Consider the following 25,337-nt stretch of genomic DNA (forward strand, 5'->3'; position numbering starts at 1 on the left):
TGTCCCTGAGGCACTACAAAATATTTTGGTGATTTCTAAGCATTAAAGAATTATTAGGTTATTTTGAGTGTAGTGAATTAATTCTCCTAGGGATCTTGGAGGTAACAATAGTCTGATGCTATTTTTGAACCTCCCCAAAACTGAATATAAAACATTAATCCTTGTGGTATATAAGGTCGTACAGGCTCCTTGAAAGTGTCACACTGCTAATTCAGTCCAACGACTGAAATAACTCAGACTAGTAACACTATTATTCCCAGAACAGGTTGTCAATGGAAGGCTTACATAATTGGTCCATTTATTTTAAATCACAAGAAAAAATAGTCATTAGTTTTAAAATAAAATTATTAAAAATTAGAAAATATATATTTAAAGGTGTTAATTATGGGTAGGAGATATATGACTTAAATGTCAATTGATAAACAATATTTGGGAGACACTGGTAGAAGGTGGTATTGAATACATTTTAGTGAACTCTGTTTTTAAAATAAACATCTTATTTATGTTGAGGATGTATATTTTGTCACTTAGATGATTACATTTATCCTATGTGTGTATTTTTTTGGTTTGCTGAAAAATAGATATGAACATGATTTTCACATTATGTTATCTACAAACTAGAATATGTGCTTAACCTCATATTTATTTATTTATTTATATAATTTTTATTTTTTATTGAAGTAAAGTTGATTTACAATGTTTTCTTAGTTTCAAGTATACAGCAAAGTGATTCAGTTATACATACACACACACACACACACACATATATATATATATATATATATATATATATATATATAGTGTATATATATGTAGTACATATATATTTATATTCTTTTTCAGATTCTTTTCCCTTATAGGTTATTACAAAATAATGAGTAGAGTTCCCTGTGCTATACAGTAGGTCTTTCTGGTTTTATCTATTGTATCTGTCTTATATATAGTAGTGTGTATCTGCGAATCCCAACCTCCTAATTTATCCCTCCCCTCCATCTCCTGTTTGGTAACCATAAGTTTGTTTTCTATGTCTGTGAATTTATTTCTGTTTTGTATGTAAGTTCATTTTTATCATTTTTTTTTAGATTCGACATATAAGTGATATCATATGATATTTGTCTTTGACTTACTTCACTCTGTAATCTCTATTTAAAATACTGTGATAAAATTTTAGATAGTCTTGTTTTTAACACTTTAATGTTAGCTCTCCAAGATGGTAGCCAGTACTACATGTGGCTATTAAACATTTGGAATGTGGCTAGTACAAATTGAGATGTGTTGTACATATAATATATATAGTAGATTTCAAAACTTGCTGAAAAAAAGAATTCAAATTATTTCCTTAACTTTTACATTGATTATATGTGTGATAATAATATTTTGGATATATTGGGGTAAAGTGCTATTAAAATCAATTTCACTTCTTTCTTTTCTGTTTTTAATGTGACTGCTAGAAAATTTAAAACTATGAGGATGGCTAAAATATTTTGCTTGTATTATTTTTCAAATGGGCCAGTGTTAAACTCTAAGGCGAGGAATAATAGTTTGAGGATAGTACTAAAGTGTCATGATTATAATTTTTATAATTATGGTATCTTTACACAATGCAAGTCATTAAAAACATCATATTAAACTATATTTGTTAATGTTGAGATATGTTTCCAATATCTAATAATTAAAAGAAGTTACATTTAAAATAACTCTTGAATATATAAGAATAATATAGTCATATATGTATATATGTAGATCTCAAAGTGATTGTAACTGAATGATGTAATTAAAATTGATTTCAATTTTCTCTTGCATTCCTTTCTGTTTTATTTAACTTCTACAACAAGAAAAATAAATAATCATTGTTTAAAAAAAGTTATGGGGCTTCCCTGGTGACGCCACGGTTGAGAGTCTGCCTGCCAAGGCAGGGGACACGGGTTCGAGCCCTGGTGTGGGAAGATCCCACATGCCGCTGAGCAACTAAGCCCGTGAGCCACAACTACTGAGCCTGCGCGTCTGGAGCCTGTGCTCCGCAGCAAGAGAGGCCACGACAGTGAGAGGCCCGCGCACCGCGATGAAGAGTGGCCCCCGCTCGCCGCAACTAGAGGAAGCCCTCGCACAGAAACGAAGACCCAGCACAGCCATAAATAATAAATAAATAAATAAATAAAGGAGTTCCTTAAAAAAAAAGAAGCAAAGTTATGGAAATATGGTAGTTAATACAAGCAAAAAAGCAAAGTCTTTGGCAGACCTTTTATTAACACACAATTTGGCTTAAACTTTAGGAAAATTCAAAAATCCATTTCTCTAGTTTTATTCATTTCTTCCGTTTTTTCAACAAGATACACTGGATTCAAACTAATATTAGATACTCAATGTAAATCTTATGATGTCTATATACATGGATAAGGCCTGTTAAAGCTTTATGTTTTGTCTGGTTATAACCATAGAACTACTCTATAAAAGCAGTAGAACTCACTTAACTGACAGAGTAGACCTTTAGCTGGTTAAAAATAAATGAGGCAATAATAACTATTCATTAAAATAAATTTAGCAAAAATGTATTTTCTGAGTATTAACTATCAAATTCTTTAAATAAATATTTTTAAAAGATTAAATGCTTAAACACATATTATCTGATATTATAAGTTTAAAAAGCACTTTATTTTATATTTCATAATAACACTCACTTGTTAGATAAATGCCTCTCTAAAGGATCACTTGACAGAGCAGAATCCTATAAAGAAACTTTCAACTGGGAAGATTTAGATAAAATGCATTCTCTCAGAATAACCTAGAGAAGGGAATTTAGAGAACAGCTAGTAATTAAAACATGACAGATTCCATTCCAATTGTTTTAAATTGTTGAACAATTTTGGCCGGTTAAAAACTAAATCCCATTAGTACGAACTCAGTTTGGGAATCTGAGATACTTTGAAATGAAGCAAAGGCTTTGGTGCCAATCTGCAGCCACTCAGTCATGTCCAAATGGCTCGGATCTGGGCAGCAGTGTCTCCTGGATCTCCACAGTAAAGCCACTATGAAGACACCATCCGGATAGGGTTTCAGACCACACAAGGACAACATAAGCCTCAATTCAAGGAGTTTCTGAGAAGTTGGTATTAAGAACATGGGGTTAACAAAGCCAAAGGACTACTGAATTATAGAAATGATTGTGAAAGTCCATAAACAGCCTCAGGCAAACTCCATCTCAGAATATTATGCTGAAATCAGCAGAAAGTAATTTTAAGTCAGACACACTAAATTATGATTGACAAGTGTGGAAAATAAGAAAGATTGGTGAGTTACCATTTTATTATTTTTTATTTCAATTTCACTTTGTCAGGCAAGTCCTTATTCTCAATATCTATGTGACAAAAGAGTCAATACTTCAAGAAATAAATAGAAGTGTTTCACCTGAAATAAAAGAAGCTAAAATATCTAAAGTATCTGCTTTTAAAAGTTACAAACAGGCCAACAAGCAAAATTTACCAGTGAGAGATCAGAGCGTGTAAAAATCAGAGCGTGTAGAATGCCAGTGGATATAGGTAAAAAGAGAAACATAAATGTGTACCAGCTACATCAGATTAAGGTAACCTTAGCAATGGTGAGGACAAAGTCATCTTCAAATGGGAATGATTTAAGGCTTTTATTGTTTTTAAAAGTATAGTTCAAATCTATATTGCCTTAACAGTTGTAATTTTATTTTTTATTTTTTTAGGTTTATTTAAAAAAAAAATTAACATCTGTATTGGAGTATAATTGTTTTACTTTGTTGTGTTAGTTTCTGTTGTATAACAAAGTGAATCAGCTTTATGTATGTATGTATATATATATATATATATATATATATATATATATATATATCCCCATATCCCCTCCCTCTTGCATCTCCCTCCCACCCTCTCTATCCCACCCCTCTAAGTGGTCACAAAGCACTGAGCTTATCCTCAGTGTTATGAAGCTGCTTCCCTCTAGCTATCTATTTTACATTTGGTAGTGTATATATGTCCATGCCACTCTCTCACTTCTTCCCAGCTTACACTTCCCCCTCCCTGTGTCCTCAGGTCCACTCTCTACGTCTACGACTTTATTCCTGTCCTGCCCCTAAGTTCTTCAGAACCTTTTTTTTTTTTTTTTTTAGATTCCATATATATGTGTCAGCATACGGTATTTGTTTTTCTCCTTCTGACTTACTTCACTCTATATGACAGACTCTAGGTCCATCCACCTCACTACAAATAACTCAATTTCGTTTCTTTTTATGGCTGAGTAATATTCCATTGTATATATGTGCCACATCTTCTTTATCCATTCATCTGTCAATGGACACTTAGGTTGATTCCTTGTCCTGGCTATTGTAAATAGAGTTGTAATGAATTTTTCTTTTTGAATTATGGTTTTCTCAGGGTATATGCCCAGTAGTGGGATTGCTGGGTCGTATGGTATTTCTATTTTTAGTTTTTTAAGGAACCTCCATACTGTTCTGCATAGTGGCTGTATCAATTTACATTCCCACCAACATTGCAAGAGGGCTCCCTTTTCTCTGCACCCTCTCCAGCATTTATTGTTTGTAGATAATTTGATGATGTCCTTTCTGAGCAGTTTGACTTGATACCTCATTGTGGTTTTGATTTGCATTTCTCTAATGATTAGTGATGTTGAGTATCCATTTTCATGTGTTTGTTGGCAATCTGTATATCCTCTTTGGAGAAATGTTTATTTAGGTCTTCTGCCCATTTTTGGATTGGGTTGTTGGTTTTTTTGATATTGAGCTGCATGAGTTGCTTGTATATTTTGGAGATTACTCCTTTGTCAGTTACTTCATTTTCAAATATTTTCTCCCATTCTGAGGGCTGTCTTTTCATCTTGTTTATGGCTTCCTTTGTTGTGCAAAAGCTTTTAAGGTTCATTAGGTCCCATTTGTTTATGTTTGTTTTTATTTCCATTTCTCTGGGAGATGGGTCAAAAAAGATCTTGCTGTGATTTATGTCATAGAGTATTCTGCCTATGTTTTCCTCTAAGTGTTTTATAGTGTCTGGCCTTACATTTAGGTCTTTAATTCATTTTGAGTTTATTTTCATGTATGGTGTTAGGGAGTGTTCTAATTTCATTCTATTTTACATGTAGCTGTCCAGTTTTCCCAGCACCAATTATTGAAGAGGCTGTCTTTTCTCCATTGTACATTCTTGATTCCTTTATCAAAGATAAGGTGACCATATGTGTATGGGTTTATCTCTGGGCTTTCTATCCTGTTCCATTGATCTATATTTCTGTTTTTGTGCCAGTCCCATGCTGTCTTGATTTCTGTAGCTTTGTAGTATAGTCTGAAGTCAGGGAGCCTGGGTCCTCCAGCTCCATTTTTCTTTCTCAATACTGCTTTGGCTATTCAGGGTCTTTTGTTTCCATACAAATTGTGAAATTTTTTGTTCTAGTTCTGTGAAAAATGCCATTGGTAGTTTGATAGGGATTGCATTGAATCTGTAGATTGCTTTGGGTAATAGAGTCATTTTCACAATGTTCATTCTTCCAGTCCAAGGACTTGGTATATCTCTCCATCTGTTTGTATCAGCTTTGATTTCTTTCATCAGTGTCTTATAGTTTTCTGCATACAGGTCTTTTGTCTCCTTAGGTAGGGTTATTCCTAGGTATTTTATTCTTTTTGTTGCAATGGTAAATGGGAGTGTTTCCTTAATTACTCTTTCAGATTTTTTGTCATTAGTATATAGGAATACAAGAGTTTTCTGTGCATTAATATTGTATCTATCTTGCTACTTTACCAAATTCATTGATTAACTCTGTAGTTTTCTGGTAGCATCTTTAGGATTCTCTCTGTATAGTATCATGTCATCTGCAAACAGTGACAACTTTACATCTTTTTTTTCCAATTTGGATTCCTTTTATTTATTTTTCGTCTCTGCTGTGGCTAAAACTTCCAAAACTATGTTGAATAATAGTGGGGATAGTGGACACCATTGTCTTTTTCCTGATCTTAGAAGAAATGGTTTCAGTTTTTCACTACTAAGAATGATGTTGGCTGTGGGTTTGTCATATATGACATTTATTATGCTGAGGTAAGTTCCCTCTATGTCTACTTTCTGGAGAGGTTTTATCATAAATGGGTTGGGAATTCTGTCAAAAGTTTTTTCTGCTTCTATTGAGATTATCATATGGTTTTTATCCTTCAATTTGTTAATATGGTGTATCACATTGATTGGTTTTGGTGTATTGAAGAATCCTTGCATTCCTGGGAATAACCCCACTTGATCATGGTTTATGATCCTTTTAATGTGCTGCTGGATTCTGTTTGCTAGTATTTTGTTGAGGATTTTTGCATCTATGTTCATCAGTGATATTGACCTGCAGTTTTCTTTCTTTGTGACATCTTTGTCTGGTTTTGGTATCAGAATGATGGTGGCCTCATAGAATGAGTTTGGGAGTGTTCCTCCCTCTGCTATATTTTGGAAGAATTTGAGAAGGATAGGTGTTAGCTCTTCTCTAAATGTTTGATAGAATTCGCCAGTGAAGCCCTCTGGTCCTGGGCTTTTGTTTGTTGGAAGATTTTTTTTTTTTTAGTTTTAATTTTTTTTTATTTATTTATTTATGGCTGTGTTGGGTCTTCGTTTCTGTGTGAGGGCTTTCTCTAGTTTTGGCAAGTGGGGGCCACTCTTCATTGCGGTGCGCAGGCCTCTCATTATCGCGGCCTCTCTTGTTGCGGAGCACAGGCTCCAGACGTGCAGGCTCAGTAATTGTGACTCACGGGCCTAGTTGCTCCGTGGCATGTGGGATCTTCCCAGACCAGGGCTCGAACCCGTGTCCCCTGCATTGGCAGGCAGATTCTCAACCACTGCGCTACCAGGGAAGCCCTGTTGGAAGATTTTTAATCGCAGTTTCAATTTCAGTGCTTGTGATTGGTCTGTTTATATTTTCTATTTCTTCCTGGTTCAGTCTCGGAAGGTTGTGCTTTTCTAAGAATTTCTCCATTTCTTCCAGGTTGTCCATTTTATTGGCATATAGTTGCTTGTAGTAATCTCTCTGATCCTTTGTATTTCTGCAGTGTCAGTTGTTACTTCTTTTTCACTTGTAATTCTATTGATTTGAGTCTTCTCCCTTCTTTTCTTGATGAGTCTGGCTAATGGTTTATCAATTTTGTTTATCTTCTCAAAGAACCAGCTTTTAGTTCTGTTGACCTTTGCTATTGTTTCCTTCATTTCTTTTTCATTTATTTCTGATCTGATCTTTATGATTTCTTTCCTTTTGCTAACTTTGGGGTTTCTTTTGGTTCTTCTTTCTCTAGTCGCTTTAGGTGTAAGTTTAGGTTGTTTATTTGAGATTTTTCTTGTTTCTTGAGGTAGAATTGTATTGCTATAAACTTCCCTCTTAGATCTGCTTCTGCTGCATCCCATTGGTTTTGGGCCATCATGTTTTCTTTGCCATTTGTTTCTAGGTATTTTTTAAATGTCCTCTTTGATTTCTTCAGTGAATTCTTGGTTATTTAGTAGTGTAATGTTTAGCCTCCATGTGTTTGTATTTTTTGCCATTTTTTTCCTGTAATTGATTATGTAATCTCATAGCATTGTGGTCAGAAAAGATACTTGATACAGTTTCAATTTTCTTAAATTTACCAAGGCTTGATTTGTGACCCAAGATCAGAAATGTTGTATCCTGGAAAATGTTCCATAAGCACTTGAGAAGAAAGTGTATTCTGTTGATCTTGGATGGAATGACCTATAAATATCAATTAAGTCCATCTTGTTTAACGTATCACTGAAAGCTTGTGTTTCCTTATTTATTTTCATTTTGCATGATCTGTCCATTGGTGAAAGTGGGGTGTTAAAGTTCCCTACTATTTTTGTGTTACAGTCAATTTCCCCTTTTATGGCTGTTAGCATTTGCCTTATGTATTGAGGTGCTCCTATGTTGGGTGCATAAATATTGTTTACAAACAATTGTTATATCTTCTTCTTGGAATGATCCCTTGATCATTATGTAGTGTCCTTCTTTGTCTCTTGTAATAGTCTTTATTTTAAAGTCTATTTTTTCTGTTATGAGAATTGCTACTCTAGCTTTCTTTTGATTTCCATGCATGCAATATCTTTTTCCATCCCCTCACTTTCAGTCTGTACGTGCCCCTAGGTCTGAAGTGGGTCTCTTGTAGACAGCATATATACGGGTCTTGTTTTTGTATTCATTTAGCCACTCTATGTCTTTTGGTTGAAGCATTTAATCCATTTACATTTAAGGTAATTATTGATATGCGTTTTCCTATTACCATTTTCTTAATTGTTTTGGGTTTGTTATTTTAGGTCTTTTCCTCCTCTTGTGTTTCATTCCTAGAGAAGTTCCTTTAGCATTTGTTGTAAAGCTGGTTTGGTGGTGCTAAATTCTCTTAGCTTTTGCTTCGCTGTAAAGGTTTTAATTTCTCCAACAAATCTGAATGAGATCCTTGCTGTGTAGAGTAGTCTTAGTTGTAGTTTTTTTCCTTTCATCACTTAAATATGTCCTGCCACTCCCTTCTGGCTTGCAGTGTTTCTTCTGAAAGATCAGCTGTTAACTTTATGGGGACTCTCTTGTGTGTTATTTGTTTTTCCCCTTTCTGCTTTTAATATTTTTTTTGTATTTAATTTTTGATAATTTGATTAATATGTGTTTTGATGTGTTTCTCCTTGGATTTATCCTGTATGGGACTGTCTGTGCTTCCTGGACTTGATTGACTATTTCCTTTCCCATATTAGGGAAGTTTTCAACAATAATCTCTTCAAATATTTTCTCAGTCCCTTTCTTTTTTTCTTCTTCCTCTGGGACCCCTATAATTCAAATGTTGGTGCATTTAATGTTGTCCCAGATGTCTCTGAGACTGTCCTCAATTTTTTTCATTCTTTTTTCTTTATTCTGCTCTGCGATAGCTATTTCCACTATTTCATCTTCCAGGTCACTTTTCTGTTCTTCTGCCTCAGTTATTCTGCTACTGATTCCTTCTAGAGAATTTTTAATTTTATTTATTGTGTTGTTCATCATTGTTTGTTTACTCTTTATTTCTTCTAGGCCCTTGTTAAACGTTTCTTGTATTTTCTCGATTCTATTTCCAAGATTTTGGATCATCTTTACTATCATTACTCTGAACTATTTTTCAGGTAGACTGCCTATTTCCTCTTCATTTGTTTGGTCTGGTGGGTTTTTACCTTGCTCCTTCATCTGCTGTGTGTTTCTCTGTCTTCTCATTTTGCTTAACTTACTGTGTTTAGGGTCTCCTTTTCACAGGCTGCAGGTTCGAAGTTTCCATTTTTTTGCCGTCTGCCCCTGGTGGGTAAAGTTGGTTCAGTGGGTTGTGTAGGTTTCCTGGTGGAGAGGACTGGTGCCTGTGTTCTGGTGGATGAGGCTGGATCTTGTCTTTCTGGTGAGCAGGATCGTGTCTGGCGGTGTGTTTTGGGTTGTCTGTGAACTTAGTATGTTTTTAGGCAGCCTCTCTGCTAATGTGTGGGGTTGTATTCTTGTCTTGCTAGTTGTTTGGCATGGAGTGTCCAGCACTGGAGCTTGCTGGTCATTGAGTGGAGCTGGGTCTTAGTGTTGAGACAGAGATCTCTGGGAGAGCTCTCGCCAATTGATATTATGTGGAGCTAGGAGGTCTCTCATGGTCCAGTGTCCTGTACTCTGCTCTCCCACCTCCTAGGCTCAGACCTGACAGCCGGCTGGAGCATCGAGACCGTGTTAGCCACACAACTTCGCTTTCCTTGAATTTGATCGTAGGTGTTTTGACTTGGGGATTTGTACTGATTTTGTTTTACTCTTGGCTTGTTTTCACTTCCATGAAGCCTGAGAATAGCGTGCAGGGCAAAGGCTGAGGCGTCAGCCAGCGGAGGCAACCTCTGAGGGCTCGACGGACTGTGGGAATGCTCTGAGGTGCCCTGGCTCTGCCACCTTTGAAGACATCAAACTCCCAGTTGTCTTTTTATTAACATTTGGGGTATACAAGTAAGTTTTTTTTTTTTTTTTAGAACCAGAAAACTGTCCTTTTGGAATCTATGTCTATAAGTTGGATCTCAACAATCATGTTTTGCACAGTATGTTTCTATTAGGGATAGAACCCAGACACATCAAAAATAACATACACTACAACCATCTGTAAGTGAGTGGTGCTCTATGTATCCAACGATTAGTGCATATCTACACACTCCGACATAGAGGATTATATTCATACACACATGTAAACTAACTTTGCATTCAAAGCATGTAACAAAAGAATGATTTCCCCAGTGGACCAGTCAGCTAAACTTGCTGCAAGATTTTATGCTACAATGATCCAGTTTGGGGGTATTTTATAGCAGTTCATCCAATGCAGCATTTCCCAAATCATGTGGGATTTTTTATCTGGATGAAAAGTAGAACATTGCCAGCACCATAGAAGCCTTTCTCTTGCTTTGTGTTCCCACCACACGCCCTCCACTCCCCCAAAGGCAACCATTCATATTAACTACTAAAACCGCAGATGAGTTTTACCTAATTTGGATTTTAACTACATATATACTTGATGTATACTATGTGCTCTGCTTTTTTGCTCAACATTATTTTTTCATTTTTTTTTTTACATCCAACTTCTCAACCACCAGCACTTTTGCTTCTACCCCTACGTCTCTGCTGAAAGTGCTGTGACTAAAGTTACCAACAAATTCCTTATTGCCAAATCCAGTGCCCATTCATCTGCTATATACTTTCTTGTTTTGAACCCAGCCTTGGAAACAATTCCTTATTAAAATTTTATGATGGTGTACTCCTTTGGCTTTCTTCCTATCTCTCTAAGTGTTGTTGTTGTTTAGTTTTAGTTTCCTACTGCTGTTCTGCCCATCTCTTCTCTCTTCACATACTCACCTTAGATACCCCACTCCTTGCCAGAGTATCAAATTTTGACTGCATGTTCTATGTCTCTATTTGTGTCCCAGAGCTCCCACCTGACTCTAGACCACCATATTCTCCATCCAAAAGTTTCTATTTGAATATGCCAAATTCTGCTATTTTTCTAAATTCTGCTATTAAATTCTAAATTCACTAAATTCTGCTATTTTTCTCAAATGAAGGACTTTCATACACTAATGATCTAATTTCAATGAATGTTAATATAATACTCATATTTCATTGCTCTTCTTATTAGATGATTCTGATAATTAACATTTTATTATAGCAATTGTGATTTCCCAGAAAAATAAATATATTTTCCTTATAATGTCATTATCAAATTTATATTCCATTAAGAATTCTTTCATATAAAGAGATGACATTTTGAATATAATCATGAAGAGTTAGGTGATTTAAAATAACTGTTCCATGTTTTTTAATATTTTAGAAGTTTAGAGTCTTAATTATTCTTTTTAAGAAAGGAGAGACAGATATTTGTACAGTTAGTTTCAATATAAATGCTCACAACTGATGCATTATGCTTGCAAAAACCTAATTATTTTATGCATAGTAGAAAAACATCTTCCTTTGGATCTTTCCACACATAGAGATCATTTTGAATTGATAAAGATTTATTTAAGGGTGACATTAGATCTTGAATCACTAGAACACATACACATCTTAAAGTGTATGTATATGGTTTTGGGAACTACAATTCATAATTTAATAGGATTTCAAGAATCTGTCAGAGTTACACAAACTCCTCACTTCATGTAATTTTAACTCAAAGCACTTTATAGTTTAACTCGGGAAATTATGTACATGGAAAGCATTTACAAAACAAATATCTTTTCTCTGGGTAGACATTTAAACCATTTTGGGTTATCTAGAAAGTCCACATGAAAACAATTAATTCCTAAAATTAAGAGCCATATAATAACACTTTATCATCTTAATTGAATTTGCAAAAATAAATAAATATAAACATTTATTTGAGCATCACTTCTGAAATTAAATGTCTCAGTTCTGTGTATGGTCACCTTGTCTAATGGCAAATCACTTGCATTTACCTACAAATCTGAAGAAAAAATATAGAGTTCCAGACATGTTAAACTTAATGAAACATTGTATTTTAATTTTGAGTTGGAAGAAAATAAAACGCTGAATCTCTGTATTTTAATACAAGTCCTTGTAGTTAATAATGACCCTATTAATTTTTAATTCTAAGTACTCTTTGCACTGAAAAATCTACACATTTTACTATCAAGGCAACGAAATGCAAGGGTGCAGGGTGTCCACCATCTGACGAGAGGATTTAGTATTTCTTTTAAATATTCAAAACTATGTCTGATCTCACTTAAGATTTATTGGATCCTATTGCATAGATTTCCAAGTTTGTTAATCAAACAAGGCATGATTTAAGATATTTGATGTTTGCAGTGAGGATTTATTTTAAATATCCTAGTAAAAATCAAAGGATTTTTGAATAACGTCAAAAATTCTGGAGAAAAATTAAGAATATTATCTGATGCTTATTGTAAAATAATAAAATAGTTCTTCTTATCCAAAATGAAAAGAAATACTATTTTATGGAAAACTTTATAACTACTAAAATAACACCCTAATCATGTAATAACAGTTGATAATGTGCTGGTTCTTTTTTCTTTACCATTAACCTTTTCCTGTTTGCAAAGTACCCTTTACTTTCCTCCATGTTGTGTGGTGGCAGAAAGGATAATAAACTGGAACTCAAGAAATCTGTTTATCTTTGTATCTGCCAGTAAATAAAGACTGGATAAAGACAAGTTTCTTAACTTCTCTGGTCTTAGCTTATTCTTCTAGATTCTATTCATTTAGGGACTTTTTAGTTTTCTGGAATTTCTTTTTAGAAACTCTCTGGGGGAATGAATTCTGGGTGGAAAAACTGATTACTTTTTATCCTTACTATATCTGTCCTTTTTATCATTGTCTGTCTGAGATGATGCATTCTAAAGGAAAGGAAACTTATCTTTTCAAGTTGCTTTAACTGTCACAGCAGTCTATACACATAGGTACTTAATATATAATTTTAAAATAGATTGCCTTTTCACAATTGTTTTTTTTTTTTTTTATTCATGATACTTATATTTTATAATAGAGTGACTTTCTAAAATCATGTCATTATACAACGCCTGTCACTAAACTTCACAAAACTGAGGTGGGTTTAGTCGTGAAGTATTTTAACAGAAGGAGAGAAAGAAATAGACGTATGTTTCCTATTCACTTATAAGTATAAATACATCTTGCTGATATAGACAACCCATACAAGTTAGTTTTGCTCTCTCCAAAGGGTCATTCTAGAGCTTGATACCCTGTTTAATAACGGTGAAACACTGAAAATATAAAACATTGCAGAAAACTGCTTGGTAAGACCACAATGAATATTAAAACACCCCAGATAATCCCAGCATTTACTTAAAAACATTACCTTTTCTAAATGATTATGTTAACATCATTTTATCATAGTTAAGGAAAAGTTTTGTGATTATTCAAAAAGATAAAACCTCATAATATGATTGCGGATTGCCAAGTGCTTTCATTATCAAGTATCACTTTATGATTCAAAATATTAAAAATGTAGACCTTTTGCATTATACATAATTTTGAAAGAATGGCAGAATCATTACAATCTTCATTAAACTTCATTGCATTTACTATAAATAATTTCAATAAAATTGCTACCATATTACCTTCCAGTTGTTAACAGAATCATATAGATTTTCTTCTCTCCAAATTCAATAGTTTGTAGTACACTGTAGCTCCTTTAAAAACAATGTTTCACTATGTCTCTATTGAAGCTTGTATTGATGATTCAGGTTTCTGAATTGCAAATTTTGTTTATCTTTACAACATACTGATCTACCTTGCCTTCCTTAGCAATATCAAATCGTATCCCAAACACAGCATCATTTTCCCCTTGATAGGTGCAGGTAGCAGTATTCTAGGGAAGATTCTTTTGTACTGATATTGCCAGGGATCATTATTCAGTCTTTGCTGTGTTACCATACAAATAACATATTACTCACACTTTATTTTCATTGTATTTATTAGTTTCTAGCTCCACTATTCCACCATTAACAATATTTTGAATAAAAATCCTATGTAAACATACAATTTAATTCTCTTATTGATGCTTGATAGTTTGTATACCATTAAAAATATTTTCTGCTATTGCTATAGATTTCAACTACTTTTATTTAGTCACATCCATGTATCTTCATATTATGGGAGTGGGGGATAGGAGTTGGTAGATTAGACTGCCTGTTTAATAAAATAAGTTAGTAAAATAGTAATGATAATTGATATATTTCCATAGACTTTCAGACCTGGAAGAGATCTTCCAGTTGGACTAGTTTCTCTAAATACTCTGGTGTATCATGCAGTAGAGATTTTATTTATGCTGAGGTAGGGGAGCAAAATTGCCACCCCAAAATGTCTCTTTGGTATTAATATTATTTCAAGCTGAAAACAATCAAAGCCCAAAAGACTTGGAAAGTAACTTCAACTTTCCCCCAACTGCCTAAAAGAAAGAGGATAGAGGACATCTTCCAGGAAGGGAGCTATCACCACAGGTTACCATAATATGAACTAAGGGTGTGGACAGAAAGGAACTCAGCAAAGTCTGCTTCTTAAAATTACTCTCTGTGTCCCATTGTTTGTGCAGGGCTGAGAGAACATTCATTTACCAAACACTTGTTTTTCCATCTCCATGTGTGTTGCTTTCCTCCCCTTTGAAGCACAAAACTCCTACCTCAACATCCTCTTTTGTCTTTAGCTGAAAATGGTATTTAAGGTGAGGGTTTCAGCCATTTTGGTGAGTTACCCAGTTTTCCTGGGTCTCTCCCATGTATACACGTTATTAAATTTTGATTTTCTCCTGCTAATCTGCCTTATGTGAACCTGATTCTTAGACCACCCAAAAGGACCCAGAAGGGTAGAGGATAATTTCTTCCTCACTGACACTCTTCTCTTTGTCCATCTTCCATCTCTCATCCCCTAAAGTCCAAATCCACTCATCCTGAAGACCCATTCAATTGCTACTACCTTCATAAACTCTCCTTGATTCCCAGTGCTGGAGGTTATATTCTTAGTTCACTTTATATTTTATGTAGGCCTTCCTATGACATTTATCCCCTTGTATCTTACACGATAGTATACAATATAATACAATATAATATAATGTAAACAATTTTTCCTGATAAACCATAATATTCCTGTCATCCTAAGCACACAAATCAATGCCTACTACAGAGTGAAGTTTAGGGGCAAACACATAGACTTCTTAACTGGTTTGGCATAGGTCTGATAATAAACTCAGCCACTTGGTTCTTAACTTCTCTGTGTTTCAGTTTCTTCATATAATCATTGAATTATAATGCTGCTTTCTTGTTATCTTTGAAAAGTTGTCTAGCCTTGTGACACACTTTAAAGGATTAACTGTTTACCGAGATATCCCATCTTGTATTCTGCTTGTAATTTAAAGTGGAAATGCAGTTTAATTAAATCTGAAGAGCATACTGACATCTTGCCTTAAAGCTTTGTAACATGCAACTATTTCACATTTATTACTTTGCTAGTATCAAATATTACATAAAATATAATTCAGTGTTTTAATATAAAATGATCATGTGGTAATTACCATCCTTATTTATATGAATTTTCAGAGATTTAAGTAATTTTTCCAATATCAGACAACTGATGGACGACAGAGGCATAATTCAAAAAGGATCTTTTTACACCAAGTACATATCCTATTTCCTGCCTTTTTGGAAAAAAAAATATATATACATATGTATATATTTGGAAAGCCCTATATATGTGAGTGCATATAAAAATATTGAAGATTATCCATGTATCTATCATCTATTTATCTATCTGTCAATCTAAAATCTCATTAAACTTTGATTACTTGGTGATTTTCAAATACCAACCAGTTAATTTAATGATTTTTTTTTCTCTTTCTTTTACACACAGCTCCAAAACTTTCCCTTCTGTTTTTTGCCTCTTAGTCTTTTTTCTTTGAATTATTTTTAATGAATAACCTGTCATACAACTTTCTTAACCAAATCATCTTTACAACTTTGCTCTATAAAGTATACTCAATTTTGAGAAGTCTTTAAGCATTTTAAACATATATAATTGATTCCAAAGTATCTTAACATAAATATAATTTTCAATTCTTATGCTAATTTTTGTTGTTAACATATATGCAAACTTTATTAATCAACTTTGGTTTTGCTATAAAATAAAAAAAATTGTCATTATGTAAATAATTAAATTGTTTTTGATACATGGTGACAGTGAAGTGCTGTTCCTAGTCTAAAATAACCTTGGAAGCATCATTGTGGAATTAATATCTTAAACTAGAATCAATAGGAACTGATAGCAAATGTTATCAATCATTTCCAGCTCTGCATTTTAGAACTATAACTCCCTTAGCTTTTACATTCGTTTCAATACAGCCACACACTTAAATTATCTCCTTTATATCACTTCTCTTAAGAAACAGTCTGTACTTTGAGATCAAGCAAACACACCATATTGGGTAAAGAAACAGGAAAAAGAACAAAGAGGAATTAGAGAATGAATCTTATACTCACGGAATGTTCTATAAAATTCTTCAAGAGCCAGGTGCTTGTCTGAGTTAAAATCATCATATTTCAGGAGATCATACAAAGTACAATCAGAAAGGTCCTTGCCAAGTTCTTCCTGTTTTATCACCTGACAAGAAAATTAAATTCATGCAATTATATCTGTCTTAAAGTTTCTATAATATAATTAATTATATGTAAATCACTCAATAGGTAATTTAAGTCTGTAGTTGGGCAAAGAACTGAACCTATGAGAAACCTGGGTTTTCAGTTACTGGACATTTATTTTCAACTGTTTCAAATATATAGTTATAAATTTGACTTAGTTGCTTTGACGCTAAGATACATACTTAGAATTTAGCCTAAACTTTCTAATACAAAAATCTCCCAGTAGGACCCAGAAAATCTGAACACTAAAAGGACATTTTTGTATTTCAGTCATTTCCTTTGCTCCACTTATATTGACTCAAGGAAATACCTGCACGTGAAAATTTCCTCCAATGTCTCACTGACCCATGTCAAAATAGAACAGCTGTTCTCCAACAAAAATAGTGAGGAAATTTGGTCCAACTTTCATCTTCTTATTATTTGTAAAAAATGAAGTTAGTATTTTTTTTTTTTTCTTTTCTGCCTAAACTCCTCCCCAGCTGAAAGTGAAGGCATTTGGTATTCTGAATTAACTCCCTGGGTCACAAAGGAGCTATTCAGCAAATGACTGTTTCCAGGAGCCAGAAAGAATTAATGCACCGATTGATGATGGAAACCTACCCAAGCATGGGTGAGGAAAATCACCAGACTGCTTTTCTACTCTGTGCTCTGTTCCATGGACGGGGGTAGTAGCTTTTTTATACTCTGCTTTTTACCAGACAGATATAGCCTGTATGGTAAAAGAGGTCTCCAAGATTTTTCAAACATTCCTTTTCATTCTGGGTAGCTGCATAGCTGTGTCCACGGTCTTTCATATTTGTCCACAGAGGGAGTGGTTCATATTGCTTGGAGCTTTGCTTCCCCATTTTTTTTTTTTTTTTTTTTTTTTTTTAAGTTGGTGCAATCAGGAAACACAGACTCTGAAGTCAGCCAGCTCTGGGTTCAGACCATGCCAAGGCCACTTAATAGTTCTATAATATCTGGCAAGTCACTCAACCTTTTCTCAATTAGAAATTAAAGATAGTAACCTCTATCTCTCCTGGTTGTTGTGCAGACTTTTAAAAACATGTATATGCTTATACACACACATATCATCAAGTGCAAGACATACGGTATACATTCAGACCTAATCAAAGTTAAAAATAATGATTTTTATTTAATGTGCTTCTCATTATAATAATTCACTGCAGATTTCCACACCAGTTTGTGTACATTATAGTTGTATATTCATGATGCTTTATTATTTCTTTTGGTAGAGCGGGATGATTCAAGCTTCGTCACAGCAATGGCAGATTGGTGATAGGCATTTCTGAAGAGCTACTTTTAACCTTTTATGGAACATCCCCAAGTTAGAAGTTGTTATGCCTGCGCTTGGATGAGCTGCAGAGACAGCGCTGAGGATGGAGCTTAGCCGATGCATCACTAGAAGCTCCAGCCCCCCCCGTAGCCACCCGAGTGGTGACATGCAAGGACAGCACCTGCACTGCTAAATACGACTTTTACACATCATGTGTTCTCTCTTCTTGTTTACGGGATTCAAATTTCATTGGCTAAGCTGGCATTTGCTGCCTTAGAAGGGGGGAAAAGTAAATGATTTATCTGCTTTCCATATAAATAGATATTGTTGATAGTGAGGATTAAAGCCCTAGGCTTTAGCACGGTCCAGCTGGAGGGATTAACAAATCTATCTAATGGCTGAAGCTCTCTCTCCTATAAGCCTAATGGGAAAACAAGTACTGCTTTTCTGTTTAGAAAGCAACGGAGCTCTCAGCCACTCTCCATCTGTTATTTGTTAGATAATGGGAAGTGACTTTTCTGGGTAGCGGAGGAGCAGCGTGTTTGATCTCACCTCACTATACTCTTCCTAAAGACCTGCAGTGACAGCATTGCAGTTATTTTTAGGATGCAGTGACACCAGGATTTGGTCAGATATTTTAGTACTATTTTTAGTGACCTTTAGTCGCGTACCTGTTTGTGAAACGATGGAAGAGAAAGTTGGGGGAGAAGCTTTCATCATTGTAGTGTATGTCTCATATTTATTTCTGTTCTGTTTCACTCAAGTTAAATCATGTATAGACCAAGAGAACAGACTCCGACTTTTTTCCTTGAAACTGGCTTTGGCCTAAGACTAGCTTGCTTTTGATTTGATCTTGATTTGATCATGATTATAAAACTCAAGCTGGATATGCTGTTTTAATGAATGTGCTTTAGAAAAGTGCATGGTCCTGGCTAGCGAGCTTTTTATAAAAATCCTTGTTCACTGACACTTGGCCATGCCCATGCACAGGGGAGAGGTGATTCACTCCATCATTTTTCCATTTTTTAAATACACGTTTTCCTCATTTAGTCCATTTTTGGTCAATGAAATAGCCTACTTAAGACATGCTTCCTAGTAACTTTTTCTCTCCTTTGTTTCCTGATGGGAGCATTGGCACACTCTGGGTAGTGTTCCAAATGCGGAAGATACTTTCTTATAGACATTTTAACGAGTCTGGGAAAATTGCTTCAGATATTCAGAGTTCTGATAGGCTTAACGAGCTGAATGTGTGCCTGGGGGAAAGAAAGTATGAAACAAAATAGAAGTAGTAATACATTAAGCACTCTGGTGCTGGGGATCCAAATTTGTAGGACATTTATTTCATTTACTGTCTGGCTCAGTTTCCAAAGACTTTCCACTGTAGCTTCCTCAAAATGCATGTGTTACATCTGAACTAGAGATTCTTGACAAGGCCAGACTCACTGAATATACTGTCATTGAAGTATCTTATGTTGAAGCTTTAGTCTAGGAGGCCAGTCATAGTTTCATTTGCAAAGTATTTTTTTTTAATTCAGGTAAGTACATTGTTTTTTTAGACATAATGCTATTGCACACTTAATAAAATATTGTGTAGTGTAAAAATAACTTATATGCACTAGGAAACAAAAAAAATTTTGTGACTTGCTTTATTGCAATATTGTGGTAGTCTGGAACCAAACTGCAATATCTCTGAGACATGCTTGTACACTACACAGAATCTCAGATGACGGTAACTTATCTAAAGATAAATAAAACTGGAAAGAGAAGTAGAAAGTGCCAGAGGTAGATGCAGAGGATCATCTTCCTGCTTAGAGATGTATGGTTATTAGATTTCTGGGGATAAGGCATGACTTGGACATCCAAGGTTATTATATTAACTCTCATAAAAGCGATAAGATACGTGTAGTTGATTTTGATGTCTCAAGTCAGGTCATGGTGATGAGACCATCTGTGTAGGGGGTAGGAAGACAGAGGAGTCTAATCTTCCAGCTTTGTGTCATTTTCTCTCCTCTCCTTGGTGGAGTAGGAGAAAAGATGAACTCATGAAATATACCACTCATATTGCCAACTACTAATTGGCACTTGCCATCTGCCTCTACAAAGATTAAGTCATGTGCTGCAGCAGCTGCTGACCTTCAACACCCCCTGAAAGGAGCACAGGATGGAGATCAGAAATGAGGCCCTCTGTGCTCTGCGAAAAACTGGCAGAACAGGTCTTCAAATAGTTAGATATTTTCAGGAGAAGAGTTCATGAGCCCAATTCTTGCGTCTCCTCATATCTAGAAAAACACTAAAATCCTTCGTGGTGACGTCTGCTCCTTGTGACTAGCAGAAACCTTCTGCAAAAAATATGTGCTTGATTGCATGTATTCCCCCTTCACCAAAATCACATATATACTGACCTTCCCCCCAAAATCTTTGGAGCAGTTTCTCAGAGCTATCTGAAATGCTGTCTCCTGGGCTATAGTCCTCATTTTGCCCCAAATAAAACTTAACTCACAGCTCTCACGTTGTGCTTTTTTTTTTTCAGTTGATAATATGTTCAAGTAATCTGAGCTCTTCCTCATCCTTTGCAAACTATTTTTCTCAAACTAATCATGCTCGTGTCAGAATCACAATGGTCTTAGTAGAGTTAGAACTCAGTGATCCTCTATTTTAAAGAAAGTCCATCACATTTGTGAGGTTAAACAGAGGCAGATATATTCAGTCCTTTACTTGACAAATGTGTAGATTACATTCCAAGGCTCAGAAAATAAATATACTCCTGTGGTAACAATACACATCTCCAGGCACTGGCTTTTAAGTTTCTCCCACATCAATACAGGTTGGCTCTTCTATTACTTGATCCTCCAGACTACTTCTTATCCACTTTCTTCCTTTCTCCCTCTCTCCCTTCCTCCATCCCTCTTTCTTTCCTTTCTTTACAACCACCATGTGCCAAGAATAGGTCTAGGGGCTGGAGATTAATTAGTAAGTAAGAATGACTCCCTTATGGAGTTAATATTCTAGAAAGGGTGAGTGGGAACATGTAATCAATTGAAAAAAACAGGATAATTATGGATGGTCAACAGCACTTAAAAATAAACAATGTGAAAGGACAGAGGGTAAATAATTAATATTACAAATTATAATGGTTTAATCATATATAACTGATGCTACCCTGCAATATGTATTAAAAGAAAAGAATTGCATACAATAATCACATCTTCTAAGTTCTCTTTTAGGTTTTGTAACACGCTTAACACATTAGAAGACATTTAAAAAATCATTAGGGCCAACATTAATTTTGAAAGACTACCTGAAGAGATAAAATTATTAAACCATTGGTGGGATGAAAACTATTTTAGTTTTAAGGCATTCTATATGGTTCACAGGGATTCTCTGAACATGAATGCCAACACTTTTAATGTACTTTGACATTCTAAAGGAAAGATGCTACAAACAATATATTTAAAATTTTTTAAAAACTTAATTTTAATTTTCAAGTTGTCTTATGATACTATGAACAGAGTTAAAGCAAAAAAAAAAAAAAAAAAGGAATATTTGAAACTACTTACTAAGGTTTCCAGCTACAATTGAAATGACTGTTTCTTAATTGGAGCCCTGAACTACACCTAACCCAACAATACAGGCCTTACCTTTCTGTTTTAAGTGCTAATTGTTGCTGTTATTATTGTGAAATCCTTAGCCCTTGAAAGGAAATTCCCAGTTCTACTAGGATCTACCTACTAGCATTGCCAATGCCATTTTAACACCTGGTTTCTGCTGCCTTATGTTGTATACCTGACAGGTTTATGGGGTTTGTAAATGTTGAATAGGATTAATTACTATGGCACTCCCAGACAGTCCTCACTTATCTCCTTCTATACCCAAACAAATGCTTATTTATTTGCAATTAGTTTGTTTCCACTAAAATAACATTTTATCTATGGGGTAAAACAATTCTTACCAATCTCATTATAAATAAATATGTTGACTAGCTACAAGAACCCTTTCAAAAATCTTTAAAATTGTAATAGGCTTAACAACTCAAAACAAAGACTAACTGTCCATTCCCTATGTAACAGTTCTAATAAATTTTAAAGAAAATGGATATGTACGAAGTCTGCAAAGACATCAGCACCATGCCTATCCTGTTACCTTAAAAATATCTAGCGTTATTTATTCTTGCTTTTTTATTTAATTTTGTAAATGAATTCACATATGGTAGTCATTGAGCAAATGGCTCTTTAAGTCAAATATATGTAACATAATAATCTAAATCCCGAGAACAAGTAGTTCTTTTTATTATTTTAATAAACAGTTGTCATGTGTGCACATTAAGGAAATATTTCATTCTAATATGTATTCCTAATGTGAATCAGCTTATTAAGATGACAGAATCTAAATGAAGAAAAAAGCTAAATCAATATACTCAATACAGCTGCTAATTTAAACTCAGACTCACAAGGGAATGACTTTGCTTACTTAAACTCTATGGACGGTTATTTTATGAAATGGGGAGAAGGCTGAGGAACACATTTGCCAAGCCATTAGCACCATTTCAATTCAAGAACTCTATGTTGGCTCCTCTTAAATTAAACAAGGAGAATGTTAGGCTGAGGTTGGCTCTAATGCTTTGGCACATACAATACAACCAACCCTTAAACCTGGAAATGCCTGAAGGTTATGAAATCAAAACCTAAGTACAACCAATCACAAACAACTAGGCTTTAATCTGTAGCCAATTAGTGCTTTCCTTACTTTGCTTTCACCTTCTCTCTATAAAAGTTTTCCCTAGCTCCCCTCCGCAGAATGCTTCTAACCACTTCTGGTATGGTGTTGCCAGATTTGAATGGATTTTTGCTCAGATAAACTCAACATTTTAATATGCTTCAGTTTATCTTTTAACATTGCTAATAAACTCAAGGGCGCCATTCTGCTGAGTGAAGTCTGCGTATGTTTCCCCTCATTTTACTCTGAGGAGCAAATAGATGGAACCATGATGCAAGAAGTAGTTGTCCTTTCTCTAAGGGACAATTTATACAAATTCCCTTGTGCTTCAAACCCTGGTTTACCTCTGTGACCCTATAAAATCCAAGTCTTCCCATATTGCTGTGCACATTTCCCAATTTGACCTAATCTCATTTCCTTTCCAACTCAAACCCATCATAGCATCCTCTGTAAATCCTGCTCTCTGATCAGAAAATTATCTTTTGGCTTCTATTTCTTATGAAAACATGTTCTTCACCATACTGACTTTAAGAAAATCTGGCTACCCCTTAAGAAAACCATTTGTCCAATAATTTTAACAATTGGAGACTAATTTTTTTCTCATGTCTATTCTACCTCAATGGAAGGAAGATGGTCAAAAATTAAATGCTTCCCTATTGGCACTTCCGGATTTCTTCCTCCTGCCAAATGAGTTTTCTTTCATCAGATAGATAGATAGATAGATAGATAAATGATTGATTGATAGATAGATAGATAGATAGACAGACAGAAGGATGGATGGTAAATAGAAGCTACTCCTTTGAATGTCAGGTCAGTTACATAATTCTTTCCTATTCTCTCCCCATAATTCACCAATGATTTACCCCTCAATTCACAATATTTCTGTCTACCTTAACTCTTTATCAATATCCACAGAAACTTCAAAATGCATATGAATAAACCACCAGGAAGAGTTCTATGCTTCTTTTCATAGCAAATGATCATTAACCTTCTCTCTTCCAATGACCTTTTCCTACATGCCAGCCTGCCAAAAGGAACGTGATCATACCTTAGGTCACTTCAGCCTGAAATCCTTATTTCAAGCATTACAGGTCTGTTTTGGAATAACATATGTTCTTAAAACCATAAATGTGTTACTGTGTAGCTGAGTGCCTGACCACACTAGTCACATACACAGTACTTAGGGGAGAAACCCTGTTTGTTATTATGTTTCAAATAAAGACTATACTTTACATTTGTTAAGGCTTTTTCAGTGAGCTATTATCCTATGAGACACACATTTGAATATTAAGCAAATTTGGAGCATATTGCTACAAGGACAATTTTCACCGAAGCAAGCATTAGTAAAGCTCAGATTTCACCATAGACCCAAAGAGAGCCCTGAATTCTTACTGTTGGAGAAGGCAATTTAAGAGAAGCAGGAGAGAGATACAGATAATAGAGATGAACCTCAGACACTTGTTTAGATTTGGGGAATGGAACTAAGAGGGAACACCAAACAAGCAAGGTTTCACACCGTCAGCCTGGTCTTTGGGAAGAGCCAGAACATTTGATTTTGCCTTTAGTGCACAGAACTGCTTACTGGCTGAGACCACTCAGTTCTACCACTTCATTCTGAATAGGATCCAGGCAGTATAGCACAGATTTAAGAAAAGATACAGGGCTGCCTAGACCAAAGTAAATTAAGTGTCCATTTACCCATTGTCAATAAAGAGAGAATAGACATTTTAAAACAAAAATGCTCAACAAATACTTTAAATGTGATTGAAATATTACCTTTGTCATATAGTAATTAAGACACGTATATGGGAGAGGAGAGAGTGATCATCTCTTCTGTTCCTGTAAAAAAACTCCCACACTCTCCCCTGTCATCCAACCCCATGTCCCTCGGGAAGGCAAAAATCCTCACCAAGGGTGAAAATGGGCATCATACACACTTGAGGAAAGAGAGAGATGTGGGATTTCACTTGGCTCTGAGGGTATAAAAAATAAGGTAGAAGACAGAGGATAAGAATTTCTACTCATCTCAGGGACAGAAGACTTATTTGCCAAAGGAAAGACTGTGCCAGATATTGCTTTTTTTTTTTTTTTTTTTTTTTAACATCTTTATTGGAGTACAATTGCTTTACAATGGTGTGTTAGTTTCTGCTGTATAACAAAGTGAATCAGCTATACGTATACATATGTCCCCATATCTCCTCCCTCTTGCAGATATCAGTTTTTGATGTTGGTGTTATTATATTCTATAACTTGCCATTAGTTTTTAAGAAAGGTACATAGATGTTGGCAACTATTGAAAGTGATGTATTTGGTTATACACATTTAGGGGGAGAATATAAATAAAACAGAACTATATTGTTTTGAGTGATAAGGAATTTGGAGCCCCAGAGAAAATTAAGGAGTTGAAACTGAGAGATAGACTTGGGTCCTGCGTCTGTGGTACAGAAAATGCAAGGCATGATCTGGACAGAGCACAAGGAAAGGAAAAGTGTACAAAGTGCTTCATCTAAACTGGATTTCAATGTGTGATTTGTATAATATGTGATATAATCCCATCCCCTACCACCCTATACATCTTCAGTCATTCAACCAAGTACATATTGCTTTTTGCAAATGGACTGTGTGTGTGTGTGTGTCTGTGTAGCTCAAAGATAAATGCAAAGGGAATGACA

At 34.9% G+C, this 25,337-nt stretch overlaps 1 protein-coding gene across 5 annotated transcripts in view; it reads right to left on the reverse strand.

Annotated features, from left to right (window-relative positions):
- FSTL5 (follistatin like 5) overlaps positions 1-25,337 on the reverse strand; it is a 773,228-nt gene that overhangs the window by 349,988 nt on the left and 397,903 nt on the right. For all 5 annotated transcript variants that reach the window (XM_007184135.3, XM_007184134.2, XM_028167007.2 and 2 more), the window contains one exon: positions 16,518-16,638. In XM_007184135.3, the coding sequence (XP_007184197.2) occupies positions 16,518-16,638 (121 nt within the window). The remainder of the gene's footprint in view (positions 1-16,517; positions 16,639-25,337) is intronic.

The sequence above is a fragment of the Balaenoptera acutorostrata genome, chromosome 5, assembly GCF_949987535.1.
Source record: "Balaenoptera acutorostrata chromosome 5, mBalAcu1.1, whole genome shotgun sequence".
Taxonomy (NCBI): Eukaryota; Metazoa; Chordata; class Mammalia; order Artiodactyla; family Balaenopteridae; genus Balaenoptera; species Balaenoptera acutorostrata.